General features: G+C 48.4%; 1 protein-coding gene across 2 annotated transcripts; it reads left to right on the plus strand.

Annotated features, from left to right (window-relative positions):
• Positions 1 to 8,167: 8,167 nt before the first annotated feature.
• On the plus strand, positions 8,168 to 24,132 carry LOC121673423 (DEP domain-containing mTOR-interacting protein-like). Of its 2 annotated transcripts, none has more exons than XM_042046717.1 (9): positions 8,168 to 8,433; positions 14,636 to 14,814; positions 17,808 to 17,931; positions 19,111 to 19,289; positions 19,902 to 20,087; positions 20,463 to 20,603; positions 20,891 to 20,961; positions 22,596 to 22,736; positions 23,854 to 24,132. In XM_042046717.1, the coding sequence occupies exons 1-9, from the start codon at positions 8,348 to 8,350 to the stop codon at positions 23,977 to 23,979; spliced, it is 1,233 nt and encodes a 410-aa protein (XP_041902651.1). In that variant the 5' UTR covers positions 8,168 to 8,347; the 3' UTR covers positions 23,980 to 24,132. The 2 variants fall into 2 exon arrangements, with proteins under 2 accessions (XP_041902651.1, XP_041902659.1); XM_042046725.1 differs by having other exon boundaries at positions 8,171 to 8,433; positions 22,596 to 22,700.
• Positions 24,133 to 24,544: the final 412 nt, after the last annotated feature.

Here is a 24,544-nt window from a genome sequence, read left to right on the forward strand (position 1 = left end):
ACTATAAAATAGAAATTAAAGTACAAATAAATTTATGTACTGAGATTTTTATTAGCTTGTCTACAAAGGCACTTATTACAGCAGAAAAAGGTAACTTTTAAAGCAGTTTTCCTGCAAGAAGCGAGATTTCTCTGACAAGTCGTTCAGCTATGGTGGTGGTTCATATTCAGGTTCCAGTTTCCTTCATGAGCCAAATGGCCACGTGAGTACTCCAGGTGACTGCACTGGGCTTTGTGCAAATTTAAAATATCTTCTGTTATGTTCTTGGTCAGCAGGACTGAATCCTACTTGCCCTGTAGAGGTAATTTTACTGATTTTTACTCAAATGGACATTTGTGTTTGATAACATCACTGGTATGACTGCACGGGTTGGCTGTATCTGTTCTTGCCATAAGGGCTGCTCTGTCAGGTACAAAGTTTTCACATGGGATTACTGGCAGTAAACAGGATATGCTGCTTCTGGAGAGAGGATTTTGGCCCTTTATTCTGACAACATCCAGAGCCAATGACTAAAAACAGAATGCCATGAAAGCAGTGATGTGTATTCTGGATTTCAGACAGCACAGTCAGTAAAAGCTGATAGAGAAAGTGGAGTCTAAACCAGAAAACATCACTCTTGGACTTGAGGGAGGACAGGTCACTGCTGCATTGCCATGGCCCCCTCGGTGCTCTGATCCCAGTACCAGCAGCAAGTCCAGTTGGAGCTTTCTGCCATTATTTCTCTGTGTAGGTGCCCTCCAAGGTAGATGCAGGCTCAGAAGGTGATTCTGGGCTTCACAGCTCACTCACTTTAAGCAACCAAACTCTCATGCCCTCTGAGGTGTGCAGCCAGGCACTGGGGATGTGCCCTGGTTTTCCTCCTCCTGCACTCCACCTGTTCCAGAAGGTTCATCCACAGGAGCCTTCTGCAGCAGGCTTTGGGCTCAGGAGCTTCGCCATCACCTCCCCAAACTCCACAGGCTTAGCCCAGTACCCCCATACCTGCTGAGGGCCTCCACTGCTTTGACAGAGGTTTGCAGGATGCAGCCATGGAGTGAAAACTGAAAATCCCATGAGGAAAACAAGGGGGAGCTGCGTTGTCCTGTTGGGAAGCTGCAAACCCTGAAGCTCTGACACACCTGCAGTGTGATCATTCCTTGTCTGTTCAGTCACTGATTTGCAGGAGGCCAAGAGATGCTGCCTGGCTGTGTCAGCTCCAGCCATTTGTGCTCTGTCAGCAAGAAGCTGCATCTCCTCAAGGAGGCCGGGAAAGAAAGGTCAGCTCCTCCTCTGAGCAAGGCGCTGACTTTTGCTTTAGGTGAGATAAAACTGCCCTGGTTTTTTTATCCTCAAATGATGCTTTGTGTCCAATCTGAGTTTCACCAACACTGCCCTGATGGCAACGTTTAAACCGGCTAAAATCAAAAGAGATTAAAGAAATACTGAAAAGATCTCCAAGGAGAAGCCTTCTTGCACTTGAAATTGCTGAGAATGAGTGGGAGAGAGTCTCTGGCAGGGCTGGCTGCAAGGACTGCCAAGAACAGTCATGTTGTACCTCACCAGCATCGTGACCGCTGCTCAAGCAGGAAAATCCAGTGCTATCAGCTCTGCACACTTTGGAAACCAGTTCTTGTCTTTTCCTCTAAGCCCTGCCAAAGTGTGCTCCCCTGGAGAGGCTGCTCAGCACTGATGAGGCTGGTGAATTTTACAATAGATAAATCAGCTCCTGCTGGGAAGCACAGAAAGGCTGGAGTGCATCTTTTATGAAAAAAATTTCACCACTTCTGATTGAGAAGTGCTGCTCCTTAGTATCAGCAGTTCTGCACTGGATTGCTCATTTTGCCTTTAATGGAATGGTGTTTTACTACCTAGGGCAAAAACTACTTGTACATACATTTTTTTCCCTACTCTGCTGACATGGATGGTTAGTGTATGTAAATTGATGTGCCAGCCTATATAAAGGCCGTTGTGATCAAGGTCAAACTAGGAATTTTCTTCCTTACAGAAGCTTTTCTGTGTGGTGTTGTTGCATTGAAGCTTGATACCATTCGAGATGGAATTGCTGTTTTAATTCTGTGTTCACAAATTGCCTATTGACTCCAGCCACCAGCTCTCACTGGATGTGACTGGATGTCACTTTAGGGGTGCAGCTCAATGCACTAGACTTGAATTACAAATGTAGTTTGCCCAGACAGGGCTTCACTGGTCAAGACAAGCTGCCCAGTGTTACTGCAGGACTGGCAAGAAGAGATAGAATCTGAAGCTGAGGCTACTGCAACTCTCTTAAACTTCTTGCCCACACCAAGGCGTGTCTCTAAGCTGGTCACAGACCTTGGGAGGGAGCACAAAGCATATCAGAGAAGTGGAATAAATACTTCTTGTGTAATCTAGGCTGCTGGTGAGATCCCAGCTTGTCAAATTAAGCCTCTGCAGAATAAGCTCCCCCACTCCCATGTCTGTTAAATGCCTGTCTTCACTCTGATGGTGGTTGGGAAGGGGCTTTAACCATGTGCTAAAGGCCACAAAAAGCCTCTCTTGCACTGGGTGTGAGGAAGGACTGAGGCAATGCACCAGCTCACACAGATGATGCTGGCCTAGTTAAAGTGTCCCTGCCCACGGAGCAGGGGTTGGAACTAGATGATCTTGAAGGTCCTTTCCACCCTAAATGATTTCATGATTCTGTGAAGATGCTCCTTTCAGAGCTGCTGGCAGAGATCTTCACTTGTCACTTCAGCTTCCTTCCTCTAGAGGGGATTGTGTCACTGGGCATGGATGGCTCTGAGGGAACCTCACATAAGGTTTGAAAGCTGGATGCAGGGTTGGAAACGTGTTCCTGCTCGTGGATCTGCTTATCCACAGCCCCATCCTGTCCTCTGCCTGGGACTTTCATGCTGCATTCAGCCAACACGGGGCAAATTCCTGTCCTCCAGCCACACACAGGTGCTCCTTTGATTTTATATCCTGCCTTGGGATTTCAGCTCCCCCATCTCTCTGCCAGAGTGCACCAGGCTGGATGGAGGCAGTTTAAAGCTCACGCTGTAACAAATACCAGGTTCTAGGCTTTATGTTACCCCTGATATCCTGGCCCTTGCTGTTAAAGCAGTGTAAGAGCCGTTTCTTTACGACGAGGAAGAGCAGACTCATGGTGCAGAGCCAGGACAGGGCTGTCTCTCGTTGCTCCCAATACAGGTTGGCACAGCAATAGCCAGCAGCTCTTTTTAATGGATCATGATAGGATTACACTTCCCCTGCCAGGAGTGGCTCCTTTGGCTGTGTTCAGTCCAGGCTAATTGTAACATAATTAGCACATTCCCATCACAGCAGAGACTGGAGACTTCCCCATCTCTGAAGCTGGAGCGTTCCTTCTCTGGGAGAAATGTGGATCTAGATTTGGCCCTGGCATGGCCCTGACCCAGATCAGGGTGTTCAGACCATGCTGGGGAACTCTTGAGTGCTGCCCTGCAGTCTGCTCCTCCCTGAATCATTGAATCATTTTGACTGGAAGAGACCTGTAAGATTCTCAAGTCCTGGGGGCTTCTGTGGAGCTGGGGCAGCAGAGGTGCATCTCAGAGATGTCCCAGAGCAGGGACAAGGAAGTCTCTGTGTCCCTGTCCCAGTGGTCTGCAACACCTGATTGATCTTTAAAAAACACACTGAAGAGCCTCACCCTGAGGGTGAGCAGAGGGAATTAAACTCCTCTTCCCTGCTTTGAAGTCTTACACCCACACACTGGTATGGGAGCTGAAAGGTAAGGACTATTGACAGTCTGAAATGTTTCTTCTGATGTTGAGGAATGGGGAAGTGGAGGTGATGCAGGTTCTGTGTCTTGTTGTGTAAGAGCATTTCTTTTGTTGTCATTTGTTCTTTGTTGGTTTTCTTTTTTCCCAGTGAAAACTTTTATTAGTTCATAAAGAAGGTGAGTACTTGGTGGTGTTTTCATTAAAGCTCCAGGTCCTGAAGCAATGCAATCATGGGAAAAATTAATTTTTCAGTGTTTGTTTTTGGGTTTGTCTTTTTTCCAAGCTAAAGTTTTATTCCTTGTAGTTGGAGAACCACAACTGAACTGTATTAGTTTACAATTTTAAGGGCAACAAAGATCTCCCTGTTTGTTACTTTGAAGCCAAGCAAATTACTTGGACTTGGATTTGATTGCTTGGGGTTAGCAGCCTCTCTTTTCTGTGGAAAGAAGCAACATATTGCTCAAACATCCAGGTTTTTTTCTGGAACAAAAGGAAGGACACTCAATGACAGGAGAGCTCCAGCTCAGATTTATTACTGGGTAATGAGAAATTGCTGAATAACGTGTTCGTTTTCTGCCACTAGGTGGGAATAAATCTTCCCGCTTTTCTCGGGCTCTGAGAATGCTGCTGTCCAGTCCCAGCTTCCAGCACAGGAGTGAGGATTCTCCAGGGTGCAATGTGCTTCCCTGGTGCACAGCAACCTCCAGGCTGGCTTTAATGGCTACGGGACCATTCCCTGGCTGCTGTGGATGAGGGATCTCCACGCAAGATGTCCCCAGAATTGCCGATGTGCTGTTCCAAGTGGAGGGGGTTGATGCGAGGTGGCCTCCCGCGTTTGCTGTGGCACTGACACCAAAGATTTAAGCACAAACAGCCCCGGGGGTGGCCTGTGACCTGTACTGCCAAATAGAAACAACTTTTCCCAAAGCAGCAGGGAGGGCCTGGCTCCCGAACAATGCTGGGCGCTCTGCTGCCAGCCCGGCTGGCCGGGCTCCAGCCCAGGTGAGCACACCTTGCCGGGGACAAGGACTTACCCCAGGGAAATGCTCTCTGGCAAGGAGAACCGTGTCAGCTGGCCTGGGGAAGGCCAGAGGAAACACAGGCCATGCAAATCAGGGATTTTATTGTGTTGATGTTGGCAGCAAACTCATTTTTAAATTTTTTTGAAGTTTTTTTTTGCTTAAGCTAAATCAAACTTGGTGTGTGGGGTGAGCAGTGCTGGCTGGCTGCCGGCTGCAGCCTGCTGGCATCGGCTGTGCCAGCTCAGAGCAGGAAAAATCTGAATCTGTCTCTTGCCAGGCTCTGCTCCCCTGCACGGGAGATTTCTCCATCTCTCTGCTTGAAATGCAGAGCCTGAACTGCCACAGGGAGTACAAAATTTAGGCAAAGGACTAAGGCAAATTTTGCAGCTGGGGACAAGGATGGCTGTGACAGCTCTTGGTATCCTCTGTGCTCACTCCTGGCAAGATTTACAAACAGTTCTTTTATCTTTTTACAGCTTTTCAAAACAAACTCATCTGATTTCTTCCTGTCTTTTCCTCAGCCCTGCCAGGGAAAAAAGAAGGAAACAAAAAAAATGAAAGGATGCTAAACCTTCTATTTGATGGAACAAAGTTGGGAACCGAGAACAAAAATATTTGGCTGTACCCAGAGGTGCCTCTGTATTATCTGAACACTTAATGAGTCAAACTACTTGCTAATCCATGGAAACAGAAAAATTCAGACACTGCAGTTCCTCTGGAGGGGAGACCTAGATGGACTCTGCATATTTGTTGTAGATTGGACTCTGAAGCCATGCCATGGAAAGCACTTTTCATCTGTAGATCGAGACGATAACGGATTCAACTTAATTAATCCCTGCAGGTATGGGGAGTGAGGGAGACATATCCAGGGATTGTTTTTCCCAGCCCTGAAATTTTGTCACCTCCAGGATGGAGTTAACAGCAGCTTGCTGGGTGTATTCCCTGTATTCCCTTCACAAAAGGGAACAAAATGCTTTGGGGGAAAGCTGTCAGATCTGCAGAGGACACTGCTGAGGTTAAATAAGAGCTCGGTGCTGTGAGCACGGGGCTTTGGTTTAACATCCCTTTTCTCCTGAATTGGTGAGATGCTCTTCTCCCTAAATGTCAGTGTAAAAAGCCCTGAGGTTGTGACATTCAGGATGTTGAGCTGATGGAAATTCTTCTGGGCCTAGATCCTTGCTCTGGTGTGGACCAGGAGCAGAAATCAGGGAAAGAGAAGAAATTGTGAGTGAACTCTCCACTAATGTATTCTTGTACCTTCCATCACTGAAAACAGAAGCAGTCATTTGATTTCCATGTTCTATACCAATGCCTGTCCTGCATGAATTTACCCAATTCCTTTTTTAGATTAGAGTTTGAGGCTTAACATCCAGTATTGATAATTTGTACAATTTAATTTTATGCAGCTGAAGGGGGAAAACCCTCCTCTAGTTTGTCTCGAGGCTGCTGACTCATTTCATGAGCTTGGCCCTGGTCCTTGTTGGGAGAACAGCCACTCCAGTCACCTCCTGGAGCTGCAGGTTTACAGTGGTGCTCTGTCCTCTCAGGACAAGTTTTAGTCCATCTCCCTGCCCATCGTCCCCACAGGCAGCTTTCCAAGCACAGCTTCATCCTCAGCAGCCCTGGATATCCCAGCCTCCTGTGCCCTCACTCTGCTCCCTTGACTGTTTCCCAGGCTTGAGATGGGGAGATAATATATTTTTAGTAGCATCTCTTCCTTTTTTTTGTGTCTTAAGTAGAAACATTAAAGTCTAATTTAAAGGGCACGTTTTACAAGGTTATTTATGGGAACAATAAGCTTTTTTCCTCCTGTGTTTTTCATGGAAGAAGCTGGCAAGAGTTGAAATCCTTTACCTTGTTACTGTAAAACACGCTCAGGATTGGAGCTGTCTCTTTTTTGGTTTTTTGGGGTTTTTTTTAAGGAAGATAGTTATTGTCCAATGATTAAAACAGCAGCAGATTTTCCACAGTTGAAGTAGCACAGCGAGCGATGGGATGGGCAGGTTTGGGGAGCTCTCCCCACCGCGTTCATGTTGGGAATGAAGGATGCTGCAGCAGGGCAGGGACAAGCCCAGTCTGCCCTGGGGGCACCTCAAAGGCCCTTTTGCTGCGACTGGCTCGGACACGCCGGGATCGGCGCCGTCGGAGCGGGCTCCAGGAGCCGTCCCGAGCGTGCCCCGGGGCTGCGGGCTGAGCCCGGCTGTGCGCACAAGGGCAGCCTGTTCGCCTGCCTTGATGGCCTGGCCTGAACAGCGGGACGTGGAGAGAGCGTGCTCTGGGACAGCCTGGATAGAGGGAGTCTTGTTGGCACAGCCCATCCTGCTGCTCCCTGGCTGTTTGACTTGGATGGGAGCACCGCGAGCGAGGTTTGTCCAGCCCTGTGTCTCCTGTTCCTTCTCTGGAACTCCTGGCCGCTCCACGCTGCACTTCCCGAATCCCCAAGCCAGGTGGTTGGATTTAGCAGCGTTTATGGCATGGGGGGATGTAAGCCTGGAAGTCTCTGCCGATGGAGACAACGGCACGCTCACCGCCTGCTGATGAATTGCTGCTACAGAGGAGCTAATTAAGGACAGCATTTAGTTTATTGATGCTTTACTAGGCTTTAAATTGAAGCAAAACCTCCTTAGCTGATAAAATTTCCTTCCCTGCCCTCACACCCATCTTCTCCATGCTCTCTTTTGGTAGGTTTCTTTTGTGTTTCTGAGGTTTGGTCCCCTGTGCCAGGCAGTATTTTCCACTCCTGATTTAACTGATGGAAGTATGATTGCACAGGAATCTGACAGTAGTGATGGATGTAATTAACCCCCTCCACATCCCAGTTCCTCTGCCTTTTTCTTTGCTGGTCACCATCACTTTCAGGTCAGCTTTGGCCTTGCAGAAAGTTCCTCAAATAATGAGAATGACAAGTGGTAGCTGAGGCAGGTGCCAGTGCCTGGAGGCAGATTTTAGAGGTGGTATCAGTGTCAGCTTGGCACCAGCAGAGCTCCAGATTCACCAGTGCCCAATCTTGCTATTTACAGCCTGTGCTTCTCCATCCAATCTCTCTGGTGGCTCCTGCACAGAGGGAGGGCTCAAGCTGCTCTGAGTCCTCTTTTAAGCAAGTCTTGCCCATGGTGTTGGATGGATCCCAACCCATGGAAAGGCAGAGTCCTCAGGGAGGAAGATGGGAACAAGGCCCACGGCTTGCGTTGGGGAATGGCACATCTTGAACCCTTGCAGGAAAGTTACAGCGTAAGGAATGAAGTGCTTTGTCCACCTTATGGCTCATCAAACCACTCCTCCTCCAGCCCGTGTGTGCCCGGAGCCTGCCGGAGTCATCCCCCGGCAGAGGGGACACTGTCCCAGCCTGCTGGGAGCATCCCGGCCACCCTCCCGGCTGGCAGCTGGAGCCAGCGGGTGAGCAGCCGGCAGAGCCGGGCTCGGATTGCAGCAGGCTCCTCCTCCGGAGCCGGCCGGGAGGGAAGCAGAGGCGTGGAGCTGGAGTCAGCAACTCCGGGCTGCCTCACCTGCACCGCGCCAGCGGCGGGGCCCGCACGGGGACCAGCATCTTCCCCACCCGCATCCCATGGGGAGCATCTCCCCCGCGCCGCCCCCCGGCAGCCCGGCATGGAGAGCCTGAGCAGCAGCCTGAAGAAGAAAGCCACGGAGCACCACTACAGGGCTGAAGTGATGATTGCTGGAGAGCAGCTGAGGTAGGAGGTCCCGGGGTCCTCCTGCAGCCCGGGGCAGGGCTGTACCCGGGGGTCTGGGCTGTGTCCCGTTAGCAGCAGGCTCAAAGTTTTATCCTTGAGCAAGCTCCTTCCCCCAGGTGCTGGTACCCCCCTCCCCAGTACCTGCTGACCCTTCCTACACCCACCAGAGTGGTGAACCAGTTCCTTTCCTGTTATACCTTGTCCTGCTGCTCCTCTCTGGCGTCTCCTGCCCTTCACCCCCAGGTGCCAGGGGACTGATGTGCGAGTTTAGATGGCAACAGATTTTTTTGTCCCTTTCCACCTTCCCCCAAGCACAGAGAGTGATGTGGTGGCACTGAGCAGCCCCCACAAGGTCCCTGATCCTTGGCTGGATGAGGACAGCAGCATTTCTGAGGATGCTCGGACTTTCAGGGTGACTTGGAAGAGCATTCCATGGGTGCCATGTGCCTGAATTGAATCTTCCATTTCCTGAAAGTCTCTTTTGGGAACTTCTGCTGGTTTGTAGTCCCCGTTCTTCAGCAGCTTCTGAGGGATTTCCTCTTATGGAGACAGAAATCCATTCTCCTATGCTATGTGTGGCTGAGAAAACGTGTTCCTCGTGTATCTGGGGTCAGAACCATCTCCTTACTTCCAAGCATGTGACTGGGGCTTTCCTAGCTCTAGAGCAGAGTTTGCTTGTTTCTATCTGGAGCCATTCTGGTTTGTTTTGAAATGAGGGTGGAAACTAGGAAATATATCTTTGATAATGTAAGTAGCCCAGAGCCTGAGTGTGCTATCATCAGATCCCTGAAATGAGCTTGGTGTAGGTATGTTGTTCATTCTCAGTGAGCACTGTTAGCTTTGGCTTTACTATTTGTACTGTACCAAGGATTGATAACTTCCAGCTAAGGATTGGGGCCCCATCTTGAAAATACAGCCAAGGGACAGAGCAGTTTATTCATATTTATATTTCCAGTATTTTACTCATCTGGAGTGACTGAGGTTTAAGTTGAGCCCCATAGCCTGGGCCAAAGGAAGGGGTCAGGTATTCAGAGAGAACATAAAATAACCAAGCTGTGTGTTGAAACTGTGTTCCACATGAGGGGAGTGATGTGACTTCCCCATACCTGCTGCAGGACAGGAGCAGATCAGGCCCTGGACCATTTGGTGATTGTGACTGTAAGCACAAGAAGGGGATACAGTAAATTTGTTTGTGAACAGAACTCTTCCAGTACACTGCACACTGGGCTGACGTTGAATAGAAACCACAAAATTTATGTAGTTTTGGGGACATCCATCTTTTTTTTTTTTTCTTCATTTTTTTTTCCCCCATGGCTGCAGTGCCTTAAAGTTTCTTGGTTTCGGGAGCTCCCAGAATCTGAGAGTTCACAGTGAGGGAGAGGAGGGTCCTTTTGCTGGGGCTGGGCACACAGCAGCTGCATCCTTCTGCTTCGGTCTGGGCAGGAGCCTGTTCCCAGTGCAGAAGGATGGGAAGGAGCTGTTGGTGTAAAACCTGGGGAGGAGGATGAGGAGATGGACCCCAGCCTGGAGCTGGGCTGCTCCTTCTACTGAACCTCTGGCTGGAAGGAGAATTGAGTGAGGCAGAACACGCTGAGTGTTTCAATTTCTCTTCTGTATTTTGGGGATCTCACAGCCTGGCAGGTAAGGATTTAGAGTGGTATGAATCTCCTGGGACCTGGATGGCTGGTGGAGAGCAGTGGGGAAACTGAGGCAGAGGGGCTGGGTGATGTCTCAGACAGCAGCAGATGGACAGGGCTAAATGTCCACATTGTCCTCTGCTTTTCCCCAGATGTGGAATACAGAGGCATGGAAAGGAGCCTTGCAGCTGGCCTGACTCTGTAAACCTCCATCAGCAAATAACGCTGCTGTGTCCACATGAAACATCAAACATTTGTTTTTCCCTGCTCCCCACTTCCTGCCCTGCCTCCCCACTATTACATTAAATCAAACAAACCTTTGCTCCATCTTTGCAGTTCTTTGGCTTCCCAGAAAGTTTGCAAATGCCTCCGAGTTTGGCTTGGCCAGAGGGGTGAGTCTGTTCAGTGTCAGGATGGGTTTCCCAGCCAGGAATAGCTGCACGAGTGAGGGCTGACAGAATGCTCCGTGTGGATGACCGGGAATGAAGCGGATCCTGAAGGAATTGCTGGGAGATTGGCTGGTGTGGTTTGGGTTTGCCTGTCTGCCAGGGTCCCTCTGCTTCAACAGCTGCCTGGTTCAGGGAGGAGGAAAAATAATTCTGTATTTTGAGTCTCTCTCCACTAAAAAGATGAAGATAAAATTTTCGCTGCTATTTTGGCCTTGAGTTTGAGAGGGCTGCTGGCTCGGGCTCGTTCCTCACGTCTGCTGTCATTCCTCTTGTGTCAGGCATAAAAACTTGCATGAAAATCACATCGATTTTACTAGGCGTTGGGTATTCCTGGGTGGCATTCTGTAAGAGAGGCCCAATTAGTCACTTCTAATTGCAACAAATGACTTATCTACACAGAGAGATTCTGGAACAGCTTCCTCGCTTTGCATTCACACCCTGCTGTAATTGGAGTTCCTCAAGTATGGACAAGCCCTGGTGCACTCTCGTCTGGGTATTCCCATGGTCAAGAGAAGCAGCTGTGCTCTAATAGCTCTGTTAAGCTGCATTAATCACTCCTAAACATAAAATATACTCAGTAAATTTATGTCTTGCACAGAAAAAGTGAGAGGAGAAGGAAGCTTTTTTCCTGCAAAGAATAAAATTGCAATTTCTGCCACTGTCCAAAACTTTCAGAGGTGACGAGTGTTTTATTTGGATACTCAAAATAAAGTGCTCATTATTTTGGTGCTCTGGAAATTGGGCTCACTTTAAGGTGTGTAGCTGAATGTGCCAAAATTTGTATTCTTGCCCAAAAGTCATTTGTCTGCAGGAGGTTTGGTGGCTCCCTGTTGGACTTGGATCTCTTGTAGTGAGCATGACTTCCTTGAGGGATCACGGGACACTGCTTGATGTAGCAGTGAGTGTTATTCAAAGATGAGACTTCATGGTCAGAATGACCTTAAAAAGCTAATTATTAAATTTCTAGCACTGGTGAAAGGGAGGACTGGGAAGTAGAATTGTGCTTCCTGTGATTTCTTTTTGAGATTTAAGCCTTCCTATACTTATATTTAAATACAAGGAAAATAAAACATCTCAGTACCACTTTGGGCTGTCACAGGCGTGCAAAGCCCTCCCTTGTCCCCAGATGTACTGGTGCTTTTTCAGACTGGGGGTGATGAAAACTGGGGTTTCCTGAGCCTGTTTGCAGCAGCTCTTTTGCCTGGATGTGCCTCCCCAGCAGCAGCTGCTTTGCAGAAATGCTCCTGTTTCTGTTGCTGCCTTTTAGTGAGCACTTAGTTGTTTGTTGTTTGGGGATTTTTAAAAATTTGTTGGATTTTTTTTCCCCTGTGAAGATAGGAACAGAAAAGGTCTTTTGGATGATTCATCTTTCCAAGGCCACTCATTTGTTCTTAGCTGCTGTGAGAATGAACTGGAGTTAATATCCTTGAAAGATCCACCTTGTCATTTGAGATGCTCAAGGTCTGTTTACGTGGGAGGTGAGGGAGAGTTTATTCCTCTTCTGTTTGGATGTCCCTTTCAACAAGGTTACCCGGGGTGACTAATGATGGCTTTGTCGTGACCTTGACAAAGAAACAATTTGCTTACCCAACACAACCTACCCAAAGCAAATGCACGTGGAGGCTCCGGCTGCCAAGCCAGGAGTGTTTCATAAGAGCCCATTCTCATGTTCCAGCAAGTGTTTTATCCTGACCTTATTCTGCCTCCTTTTTTTTTTTTTTATCCTTTTGAAGAAGTAATATGTCCACAGGGTAGATTTTGCCATCTAGAAAACTCATAATATTGCATATTATTATATATTTCCCCTAATCTTTTTTATCTGGAAGCATGATTAGAACCCACTCATGGTTTCACCAGCTTTGTTTTTTGCAACATCACACAAGAGCTCTTACATCCTGTGCTGAAGGACAAAGTTTGTGTCTTCAGGGTTGACAGGAAACAGTAAACAAGAGGAAAGTGAGAAGTCCACAAGGACACTCAAGCCGAGCCTCTTCCGCTGCCCTGGGTCTGCAGGGCAGAGGGAAAACTTGTCACAGGCTTAAACCAGCCCTTAAAGGTCCAAGATGCTGCTGCTCCAGAGGTGCTGAAACACCACTTAATTCCTGTGCTGGCAATTGGTCCCAGTAGAATATTTCCAGAATAAGTGTATTTTTAAATTTTTAAACCTTAGGCTTTAGCAGCATTGCTTGCTAAAAATTTTATTTTATTTTTCTCCTTCAAAATCCGTGCATTTTTTTCTGTATTCTGAAACATGATTTTAAAAAGGGAGTAAAGCAGGGGAAATAGTGTCCACACAACCAGTTTCTATTCAGGCCTTGGGTGATTATGGTCCATGTGTTACTGTATGTACAGGGGGTGTGTGTGAGTGTAAATATATATATATACACACACATATATATTCGTCATGGAGTCCTGCAGACTCTTGATGGCAATAGAGAACTCTTGGAACGTTTCTTATCTTTACCAAGCATTCCTCTAAAGTGCCTTCCCACTTGCTGATTGTGAAAGAGAGAAAACATAAAAATTGGCTGTGTCTTCCCTCATAGGTGGGGAGCCTCTTTTTGCAGTCACTGCTGACTGTGTCTGGTTGCATTGTGATGGTGGACCATGAAATAAAGGAAGAAAAAAGACAAAAACTCTAAAAATAGCAAGGCAGCTGTCTGAGGACTGTTCTGTCTGGGTAAAATCCATCTGCAGAACAAGTGCTGGTGACATGAGGGAATGAGTCTTCCAGGTAAAGAGGGAAATACTGGATATGGACCTCAGGATTTGAGGGAGGTCTGTGCAAGGCAAGGCCAGGAGCTGGTTCTGCACAAATCTTTAGTTTAGTATTTTAATTAGCAGGAAGGTCTGAAAACTTCTGTCAACTTCTCAGCATTAATTACAACAATCAATTACTAATTATTCCCCTAATAAAATGTTTTATGGTAAAACTTTTAGGAATTTAGTATTGGTAAATCCTACAATATAAGACAATCCACTATTAGCTGATAGCTTTCTAGGGTACTTAAACTTCTTGTGAGGTACCTAAAAGTGTAATCCAACAGGCATAACTTTTCCAAAAAAAACCAAAAGAAATTGAGACATGAAATAACGAAAGGCTGCAGTGTTTAATGGCTCAGTAAAACTCACTGGCCCAGGGCAAAACTGGGAATTGTGATGAATAATTTGAAACGAAAACCATCCTGCAGTTACAGTGGTGTTTAATTAGTATCTCTCCTCAGAGCCTGCTGCACACACTGCGCATTTTCCAGCGCTGGTGTTTTGGGAACGGTCATGACTACAGGGCAAAAGTTTGGCCCCTGGACAGATCTCCTGCCAAACTGGGCTGGCTTTGGCTGGAACACAGAGGAACTCTGTGCCTTGTGACTCGCTCAGGTGTTAAGGTCCTTTTGAAAGTCAAAGCCATGCTCACCTGAGTAACCTTCCCCCATGTATCTTTCCATCAGAGCCACAGACCAGCCATAACAGCAGGGTTTTCGGGATAGGAAGGTTGTTGTTTGGGTAAGCTCTGTCCCAGTCAATCCCAGCTGGAACCAGAAAATGTCAGGACTGTTGTCCACTGTTGCTGTGGGTTAGTGGGTACATGGATTAGGTAGTGATGGGATCCACCTGGCACTCATTGCTTGGACAGAAAAAAGGAGGGCTCCTGTTACTGCTCCCACCTGGACTTCTGAGTAAGCCTCTGTCCTCCAAGCTTTATTCCTGCTTTCATGGCCACGGGGAAGGAGAATGAGACACTGAATCATGCCAAGATAATAAATACATGTACTGCTATTTTTTTCTTGTGAGTTTTGCCCCTCTTCACCCCCTTTACTTGGCTGCTGTGGGTTTGAGAGGCTTGTTTAGAACAAAAAGCTACATATGGGTCAGACTGTCTGCTCAGGCAACCTGAGTGGTGGCAGGAGGAGAGAAGGGGATGGTGGAGAGGCTCCTTGGGATTGACTGGTGCAGTGTGGCAGTGCCAGGCGGTTTGGTTGCATTTATCAGTCCCTGAGTGCTTGGCGCAAGTCCCAGCTCATCCAGGGTGGTCTCTCCCGGCTGGACAGATCTGGGCCATCAGATCCAAACTCCTCTGTGAGCCCAGCTGTGCTCAGTGGCTGCCTTTCCCCCCAGGCTTCGCCTCCACGATGGGAAGCTGATCAAGGACAGGCGGTACCACCTGCGGACGTACCCGAACTGCTTCGTGGCCAAGGAGCTCACGGACTGGCTCATCGACCACAAGGAAGCGCCCGACCGCGAGACCGGCATCCGCCTCATGCAGAAGCTGATGGATCACTACATCATCCACCACGGTGTGTGGGCGTCCCTGCCACCCCAGGGCGGGGGCTGTGTGTCTGCTCACCCTGTGTGTCCCTCAGCCCAGCCACAGCAGCGTGGCCAGGTCCCTGTCTGCCACCCTGCCATGGGTGAGGGCTCCTGGAGAGGCTGGATGGGGCTGGATTTGTGTGAAGCTGCTTTGCTTTGGGGGATGTGCCGGTTCCCTGTGCGCCAGAGAAGGGCTTGGGCTGTGCACTGGTAAATGACATCTAAAGTGTCTCCTCTTTGAAATCAAGCTCAGTGGCACCTGAGCTGTATTCCTGACCTGTATCCCTGTATCCAGCCAGGAGGATGTTTGTATAGAAGCTGGTCTGGCTCATGTTTATGTCACACAGAAATGGAGGCTGAATTACAGCACACGCTTCACATCTTCAGGGAAATCCATTTTCTTACCATAAGACCCCAGTATTCCTTAGTTTCCCCATGCTGGGACAAATACGGCTGTGGAGTCTACAACACTCCAAGGCAAATTTAATCTGACACCTGTGGACCTGGAGCTGCAGCAATCCTGTAGGAAAGCCTCCCTTGGGATCTAAGTGTGTGCTGCCATTACAAAGGCTTGTCTGTGAAACCTAATTTAAAAAAAAAAGGAAGGAAAAAAAGTGTGGAGAAAAATCACCTTGAGGCTCAAGCCCAGCTCTTTGCAGTATTCAAGGGTTTTTTTTCTTTTTAAATTTCTTTGGAACTTTCAGGAGTTTTGGATTAACTCCGATCACGTGCTGAGCTCTGAGCTGCAGAGCAATCCCCAAGGTCCAGCCCTTGGTCGTGATGTAACAACAGAAAACACGTGCTTCAGGTGGGCAAAAAGCAATTTCTGTCCATGTGGTTTTCAGGCCCAGCCAGGAACAAAAGCCCCAGACTGTCAAACAGCCCTGGGACGCCTCTGCCATCGCTGTGGTTGAGCTCTCTTGCTCCCAGGGCTTTGGGACAGGAGCTGTGGCAGCCTGGAGCTGGGTGCTGGTTTGTCACCCAGGGATGTAGCTGCGGAGACAGAAGCAGATGACGACCACACCAAACCAAACCCTCTCCTCTCCCCTCTTCTCTGGGGTCCAAAAATAGCTGCCTTTGACCACTGCAATGCAAACACTCCCTGTTGCCATCTGCTCCTTGCTGAGGGTAATGCCCTTTACATTAAACTGCCTTGAATAAACTGCTGCGGGGCTTTATCACAAAAAGCTGAAGCAGGGAGTTCTCAGTTAACCATTAACACTTAAACCTGATTATTTTTCCATCTCTCCAGCTGACAGTTTCAAACAAATCCATTAGTTAATTAAACCTGTGCAGCACTGGGTACCAGCACTGTTTTGATTACTTATTAAGACATGTCCCTCCTGCTCCTATGATAATTCCTGGCAGGACACAGAAGTTGACTTTCCAACTTGCTTTTTGTCTATTAATTTTGTTAGTCCTGTGGAAAGAGGGCTGCCAGCTAATGCAGCACTGCTCTGGGTGCTTGGCAATTGTCTGGCTACACTGTTTGCCCTCTTCTCCCCTGGCATCCAGATAATTATCTCATGCAGATCATCGTGCTGCCTCTTAATTGTCTGGTGTGCTTTGAGCTTTGGTTCTATTACACACTGGAAACACATTGAAATTGGTCTTTAAATAGTAAAACTGCTTTGGTTTTCTATGGGCACAGCCCTATAGGGTTTTATGTTCTATTCCCAGTTGCAATGGCTTTGGGATATTTGCTCCTTGGAATTATGAAGCTGCGAACTTTCACTGTTGAAACAACCTTCTCATCCTGCCCTCGTGCTCGGTGAGTCACAGGCTTTAGAGTCCTGATTGCATCTGAGACAGCTGCTCTGCAGGAATGATGAACGCGAGATAATCTGACGAGTTTTGGCATTTCACTGCTCACCTGAAGGGGAATGTGGTTTTGCCGGTCTGCTCAGATGGATGAAAAAGTGTTAAAATTCTCACAAGAAGTATCTTGAATCTTTTGAATTTCACTCTAGTGGATGATGTTACTTTAGTGAGGAAACATTTGTGGTTTTTCTTTTTCCCTTTGACTAATTTTCTTTGTTTCCCAGGCATATTCTTCATTCTGGTTTTTGTCAGTTTTTCGTTGTTTGGGGTTTTTTTTACCACTTGACTTTCTTCTTCTTGCTTCACATGGGTGGACCTGAAGGCAGGCTGACTTTTAAGATCTGAACTATGATTTTTGAGCTGGGTTTTTAGTCTTTGTTTTAGTTCTTTTTTTGTACTTGTAGTCTAGGAGTCTGTTTCAGGCAGGTTTATCTCACAACTATATCCCAAATATTTACCTGCTAAAGGTTACATGAACTATAAAAATGTGCATTTACAACCTGTGTGCCCATCCCCAAGATGAATCCAAGGCTTTTCATAGAAATTTAATTATTCCAGTTGTATTGCACCTGGCTTTGAAGGAAATTTTCTCTTGAGGTTAGTTTGCCATGCAGATGAATTGGGCTGGGTTGGCACCAAATGGTGTGGAAAAGTTTATGCCATTTTTTATTTTTTAGCTTATGAGCATTTTTGACAGAGGTGATTTTGTGGGGGTTTGAGTGCAGTGTGGTTTGTTTTCCTCTGTCCTCCAAGTCTGCTTCCATGTGGCTGTAGCTTTTTTAAAAAGTTGATGGAGGCAATTCTGTTCATCCTCTTTTAATCTAAATCCAAACAACAACACTTAAATGAAAAAAAAAAAAAAAAAAAAGCCCTATTTCTTCTAATGGATGTTTTAGTGTCTGGAACAAAATGCAGACTCCACCTTTCCCAAGGTCTGTACATTGGGACTGACCTCTGCCACCAGTATGAGCTTCCAGTATTTGTGAGCAGGTAATTTTTGGGGACGAGGTCTCGGATACTGATTGTTCCATGGGACAAGGGGCACAGGGAAGGACATGGCATGAAGCCCTCACAGCTATTAGCCTGGAGACAACATCCTGCTGAGTGTGAGCCCTGTGTGTGCCTCACGGACTGACATCCCTGCCCTGTGTTCTTCCAGTCTGTGACGAGCACTCGGATTACAAGGATGCCAAGCTGCTCTACCGCTTCCGCAAGGATGACGGGACCTTCCCCCTCAGTAAGGATGTGAAGGTGTTCATGCGAGGGCAGAGCCTTTATGAGAAGTACGTGAGTCCTCCCCTGGCACTGGGGCGCTGGAGCTGTGCCCTGCTGGCTGTGCCTTGCTGGCGGTGCTGGCTGCTGGTGCTCTGCAGCTGGGAGCCACAGCTCCTACTGGCTTTGCTTTCCCTCCTCTGCACTCCCTGCTGTCCCGCTGGGAAGTGCTGCTTCCTGAGCCCTGTCACAGCTGCAGGACAACCAGCATCCTTGGGGATGGGACAGGAGTCTTACTATGAACTCATGGATGCCTCCAGGGGCTCCAGCCCAAGTGCAGGTGCTGGGATCTGGTACATTCCCAGCACTCTTCCAGCCTCCTCGTGTTAGCTGCTTCCACTGGCTGTATTAGGACTTACGTCCTGCCAAAGTCAGCAGGGTATGGGATTTTCAGGATCCTCGTGGGTCTGGGTCCCTGCACCTCACTTAGCCTGTTTGCAAAATTTGTAATGGAAAAGTTAATTTCCAGAGAGTACAGAAAACTCCTTCCACCTCCAAGTGTTTAGTTTTCTTTGTGTTGACTGTTTATGGTTCTAAATCCGAGCCATCTTTCCAGAGTTCAACCCCAACCCGCTCTCTGGACCAGTTTCCTTTAACATGCTCTTCACATTTCACATCCTCCCACTCTGGCAAGGAGAGTCACAAACTGGCTCTGAAGGAGAAGTCCTTCATCCAGGCGGGTGGTGATTTGGGGTGTGTCCCTGCCCCTTTGCCAGATGTGCATCCCTGTACTTTGCTCTTGATCCGCAGCAGTGACTGTGGGATGGGGAGAGCATCCCGGCAGCCTCATGGCTGAGCCGGCTGCACCCTCTCGTGGAGACGCTGGATTTAGCTCTCACACGCTGCCAGTGGAACACCTGCTGACTGAAACGCACCTTATCCATGCACTCGGACTGTCTGCCATGTGTTACCCACGCTCGGTCGCTTGCTTGGCTTTCCCTGTGATCTTTAGCTGAGGTCACAGCCCAACTGGTTTTGCTGGAGCTGCTTCCTCGCCTCTGATGAAGATTTACAAAGGTACCCGACTGCAGCTCCGTGTTCCTCCCTCCCTTCCCGCTGCTCCCCGGCAGGAATGTTCTGGCTGCAGTGCTTTGCCTGCTTCTCTTGGCCTTGCTTCACCCGGCTGCAATTCCCGTGGGGACTGGCAGGGATGTCTGGCATCACGGGAGCCTTGTCCCACCTTGTGCCAGGCTGGTGAGCGTGGAAGAGTCAATCCTGAAGGTGAGAGAGGAGAACTCGGTGAAGTACCAGAGGACTTTCCTGGGCTCTGAGATGATCGACTGGCTCATTCAGGAGGGAGAAGTGGAGAACAGGCAGGAAGCGGTGGAGCTGGGACGGGCACTGCTGGAGCACGGGCTCATTCAGCATGGTGAGCCAGGGCCCGGCTGGAGCCGGGGTGGAAAGCCAGGGATGAGCGTGGCTGTGTGAGGAACAAAGCCCCATTCATGCCATGCAACAAGTGCTGGTCAAGTGCCCACTTGGAGATGGCAATGGAGCCTTTTAGTTCTATGTTTGGAGCTGGTGACCTTTGAAACCAGAGCAGTCTTCCACCACCCACAAAAGCTTTGAGATGAAATCTGAGCCCTTGCTCTTCAGTTCTTCAAAGCTGCCGGCCACAGGGCTGGGCTGCACCCCTGGGTTTGGAGGGCTGGGGTGTGAGGATGTGATGTTTAGCTCCACTTGGCAGATCACGTCCATCTGCTATAATTAAACTTCCAATTTGGAAGGCAGGGAGTCCTCTGAGTGTCTCAGGACAGAAGCAGGTGGAGGGCTGTGACACCGAGTGCACCCCTGGGAGATGGCACCTCTTGGGGGGGTGGCCTTGCTGTTCCTCCCTCCCTGCAGGCAGCACTCCCAACCAGGCAGAAAAGCTGCAGTAGAGCACAGGGGCATTAAAAGCAATTCATGAGGGTCCCTCAGGATATTTGTTATATATTTTTCCACCCCCTCAGCCTCTGCCTCCTCCCCTGTTCTCTCCTAGTCTCCAATCGGCATCACTTCTTTGACAGTGACACCGTCTACCAGTTCTGGATCAACTTCCGCCGGCGGCGGCGTCTCACAGAGTTACTCAATGAGAACTCTTCCCGTGCCCTCTCCGAGAGCCCTGACAGCCCCTTCTGCCTTCGCAAGCTCAACCCAGACCCAGGCAACACCAGCTTCCTCTCTGGTAACTGTGGATGTGTTTGTGGAGGGGAGTGAAAGCAAGGATTGCATTACCAGAGTATCCCAGGGCCGAGGGTGTTGCTCCAGCAGAGTTTGAGAGGCTTCTCTGGGCATCCCATGAAGTGAACACCCATCCCACTGCTTTGTGGTGGATGTCACAATGCAGTGGCAGTCTCTAGCACAGACCCCTGTCCCAGGAAAACAGCTTAGTGTCAGCTCAGCTCTTGATCTTTCTTTGAACTGGTTTTATTCTTTCTGAGCTCAAATGCCATCCTCAATCCACACATGCCTTTCAAGTGTAGGTCAGGCTTGGGGGAAAGTTTGTTACTTTAAACTACTCTATTTTTTCATTGAAAAAATTTTTATCTGCCTCTTTCAGTCCAGACCAACAAGGAGATCAAAGTTGTCTCAGCGGTTCGAAGGAGCAGCATCACTTCCCTCTCTGGAAATTCCAACACCTACTTCAGTGCTCCTCCTACATTAGTATTCCCTCCTGTGGCTGAGTGCAACCCCAAATCAGGTCTGGGCTTCTGCATTGCCTGTTGTTATATGGGATACATTGATTCCTTCAGGGCACGGGCTCAAGACCCATCGAGAGGAGAGGGTCAGCCTCACCTCTGCACCTTGATTTGAAGAGTTGTGCATGTGTTTGGAAAAGTCGCTGAGGTGGATGCAAAGGTTGCTGTGTGCAGGAACTGTGGTTCTAACATCTGTTTTCCAGCCCAGGGCAATCCCCAGGCTGCCTTGTTATGCACTTTACTGTACAAACCCCTTGATGCTGATAGAACCTGTCACCTTCTGCTCTAGTGTTAAAGAGACCCGTCACCAACGAAGAGCTGCTGTCCCCTGGGGCCCCCTACGTCAAGAAAACACTGACTGTGAGTGACCATGGGGACTGGCATTGCTAATCCAGCATATCCAGCTCCCTGCCTGCTCTTTGGTGGTTTTCTGTTGGCTGCTGTGACCTCTCTATGCTAAAACTTTGACTGCATGTCACATCATCGTGGCTTTTTGTTGGTGACTCTCTAGGGGCCAATGTCTTCACATATTCTTGTGGGTGGAAATGTGCTCAGCCCCTCTGAGGGTTTAATGTATATCCATGAGGTAGATCAGGAAAAAAAGTTTCCTGGGCAGAAAAAACCTCCCATTTTGGAGATTTTTTGGCATTGGTGAGGCCCTGGCACAGGGTGCTCAGAGAAGCTGTGGCTGCCCCATCCCTGGAAGTGTTCAAGGCCAGGTTGGATGGGACTTGGAGCAGCCTCGGATAGTGGAAGGTGACCCTGCCCATGGCAGAGGGATCAGAATGAGGTGATCTTTAAGGTCCTTTCCAATCCAAACCATTCCAAGATTCTGTGATTTCTGTTCCATCCAGCTCCATGCAAACCGTAGAATCAGTAAGTCTTGTGACACTTGGGACTGTGACACTCACCCTCTGTCCCAGGGCTTTAGGCACAGCTTTATGCATCTTTCAGGTCCCTCTGCAGATCAGGGGTGTTGATATGGTCCATCAGCATCTGGTGAAGCTGCATGGAATGGGGGGAGCATCCAAGGGCTGCTCTTGCCTTCCTTATGTTGGGCTTTTTACATCTCCAGGACTGCAGACAACCTGAGTTTGGGGCTTTTGCTTTTTACATTATTTCTAAAGCTGTAAGACTGGTCAAGGCAGGGATGGTGGGTGCTGGGTGGAAATGTTGCAAGGCAGCTCCTGCCCTGTGGATCCTATCACACTTGGTTATTTTTGTGTCTCATCCCTTCACTGCCCACCTCTGAAAGGGGCAGTCTCACAGAGAGCAGTGTAGGAAGCGTAAGGGCTGCCTTGCCGTGCTGGTTTGGCACAAGCAGGATTGCAGAGGAACTGTGGATCAGGTTCCCAAATTAAGTGTGCTGTAGAAAGTAGTGGGAAGTGGCAAGAAAAGTCAAGGTGGTGATTAGCATGGCACGTCTGAGGACATGCTGTTCATTCTCCTCCTGAATGCTCTTGCCCTGCCCTTCAACTCTGCCAGCCTGGGCCTTTCATGGCTCATTTCCTCCTGCTTAGCTCTGCAGTTGCTGTTATTTATTTATATGGGTGATGTGCAAAGTGCCTTGGGAATTCCTTTTCTCTTCTGGTCACATCAGAGGGCCGCAGTATTGCAGCAAAGTGCTCTGGCAGGCTGACATCAGAGTGGGGCAAGGAAAGAGCAGCTCCTTCCACCCAGGAAATGCTCTGCTGTGCCAAGGAAAAGGCGCCGTGTGCGTGCTCTGGGAATGTTCTCAAGCATGCTTGTGATGCATGCCTTGCACTTCAGCTTGATGCTGCCTGTGATTCTCTTTCCTGCACTTGCTGACAGGGAGTTAATCAGAAAGCAGCTTTGCAGGGAGCAGTTAATCAGTTCTGCATCTCAGTGCACAGCCCTTTCTCTCCCACCCATAACGGGTTAGGATCATGAGCTCTCCATCTCTCTGGGAACTGTTGCATCTCCTCTCTCCAGCCCATTCATTGATTTTTAAACCCCTTTTGTTCTGCTGGCAGATTGTGGGGGATGCGGTGGGCTGGGGGTTTGTGGTTCGAGGAGGAAGACCTTGCCACATCCAGGCAGTGGACCCAGGAGGACCTGCTGCTGCTGCAGGGATGAAGGTACTTCTTACTCATGGAGACCAAGCAGGAGACAGGATTTGTGTCCTGTTTGAGCTTTTTGGGCTGAACACATCCTCCATGATAATCCCTTCCTGCAGTGGAGATCAAACTGATGGAGTGGGCACATGGAGCTCTGGGAAAGGTGGAGGGAGGGATGCTCTCTGCAGGCAGAGTGCCCTGTGTGCGTGACAGAGTGGAGGATTTGCCTTCTTCAGGGCAGCACAGGGGCTGTGGGCAGCTAAAACTCAAAAAATTCTGTCAAAAGTAAACCATCCCTGTGCCAGACCTTGGAACAGTCAAAACTGTTTGAGCTACTAAAAACAAAGCAGAGAATTCCCAGCTCAGTTCCAGTGACTTTATATAACCCCAGTGAAGCAGGGAAGGAGCAGAGCTTTGTCCTGAATCACCTGCTCATTTCAGTTCCTGCGCATTTTATTTCCCTGCTATTAGCAATGGACTTCTGCATGGAGCTCTTTTCCATGTACACAAAACCTTAATAATATTAAATTGATGCCTTGATTTGATTCATCAAGTAACTTCCAGTATTTCCAGCTCAGGTAAAATGAACTTCGAGCTTGAAACTCACTTTAGGCCCAGGCATGTATGAGTTTCATGTGTAGAGTTTCAGGCATGAATGAAAGAAGTGTTGAGTTTTCCAGTTCCCTACAAAAACCCCAACAGCGAGGGAGTAATTTCTAAAAGCTGATATAAGTCTAAAGTCACATGGATATTTGAAACAGTGGGATTCTTCAGAGGCAGAGTGTGACTCCTTGTTTGCTTCAGGCAGGATTGGAAGGGGATGGATGAATTTGTTTCATTTACTCAAGAGCCCAGTTAATTTCTCCTTACCTAATCTCATTTGCTACCAAATTGCTGGATGTTAATATTGTGCCTCATTTCCATGTGTGAAATGAGCCACTGCTCCTAAATTAGTCTTTTTTTCCTCTGTTAGCTCAAATCTAAATCCCTTTGGTCCTGTTTTTATGACACAGTGATTGCAGCACTGTGATTATTGGTGTAGCTACGAGGCGGTGATGCTTTAAGGTTTCAAGGATTTTGACACAAGTTATTTGCATCACAGCCCCTGGTTCCAGTTAATCACGGGCAGGAGGTGTTGTGGGGCTGGAGGTAACCTGTCCCTCCTCTCTTGCAGGTGTGCCAGTTTGTTTTCTCAGTCAATGGAGTGTATGTTTTGCACCTGGACTATCAGACCATCAGCAGCCTCATCATGACAGGACCCCGGACTCTGGTGATGGAAGTCATGGAAGCCATTGAATGAGCCAAGGAGTCTCATCCTGCTGCTGTTTGGAAAGGCAGGACTCTCCACTTAGCAGGGATGGACTGTGGGGAGGGACCAAGCTCAACCATTCACTATGATGTGTTACCCAGGTGTTATGATGTATTTTCAAATAAATACATTCTAATGGACAAATCTTGGACTTTTATGCTCTTGAAATATTTGTCTCTACCTGCTCTTGAGAGTGTCTAAGCTCTTGCAGCTCCTTTTTAAGGAGCCACTGTGAGAATTCAGCACTTAATGAACCCCACCTTTCACCAGCCAAGCTGGGAGGCAGGTGGCAAAGCTGGTAAGCAGCAAGAAGTTTAAACCAAGTGAGTCTGTCTGAGCTGCCCTGAGCTGTCTGTGCAGTCTTCCGAGAACACAAATGTGCTCCCCAGATGGCCCCATAAGCTGTGCCACCGGCTCTGTCAAGAAAATAAGGAAATGAATACAGGAATGTGTGTTTCCTTGTAAATTCTGAGGCTCCTGCTACTCTCATGGCTTAGCCACACTCACAGCCAGGGCTAATCGCTGTTCCCAGCTGTTTCTTGAAAAGGCGACACTT

The sequence above is a fragment of the Corvus kubaryi genome, unplaced genomic scaffold (genome assembly GCF_017639235.1).
Source record: "Corvus kubaryi isolate FWS band 111438036 unplaced genomic scaffold, C.kubaryi_AGA036_p1.0 134, whole genome shotgun sequence".
Lineage (NCBI taxonomy): Eukaryota > Metazoa > Chordata > Aves > Passeriformes > Corvidae > Corvus > Corvus kubaryi.

Bases quoted from the DNA above. Each gene is read 5' to 3' on its own strand.
- LOC121673423 (XM_042046717.1), top strand. From the start codon at position 8,348: ATGGAGAGCCTGAGCAGCAGCCTGAAGAAGAAAGCCACGGAGCACCAC. The intron at 14,815-17,807 runs GTGTGTGGGCGT...GTGTTCTTCCAG, and splicing joins TCACTACATCATCCACCACG to TCTGTGACGAGCACTCGGAT. The intron at 17,932-19,110 runs GTACGTGAGTCC...ACCTTGTGCCAG, and splicing joins GGGCAGAGCCTTTATGAGAA to GCTGGTGAGCGTGGAAGAGT.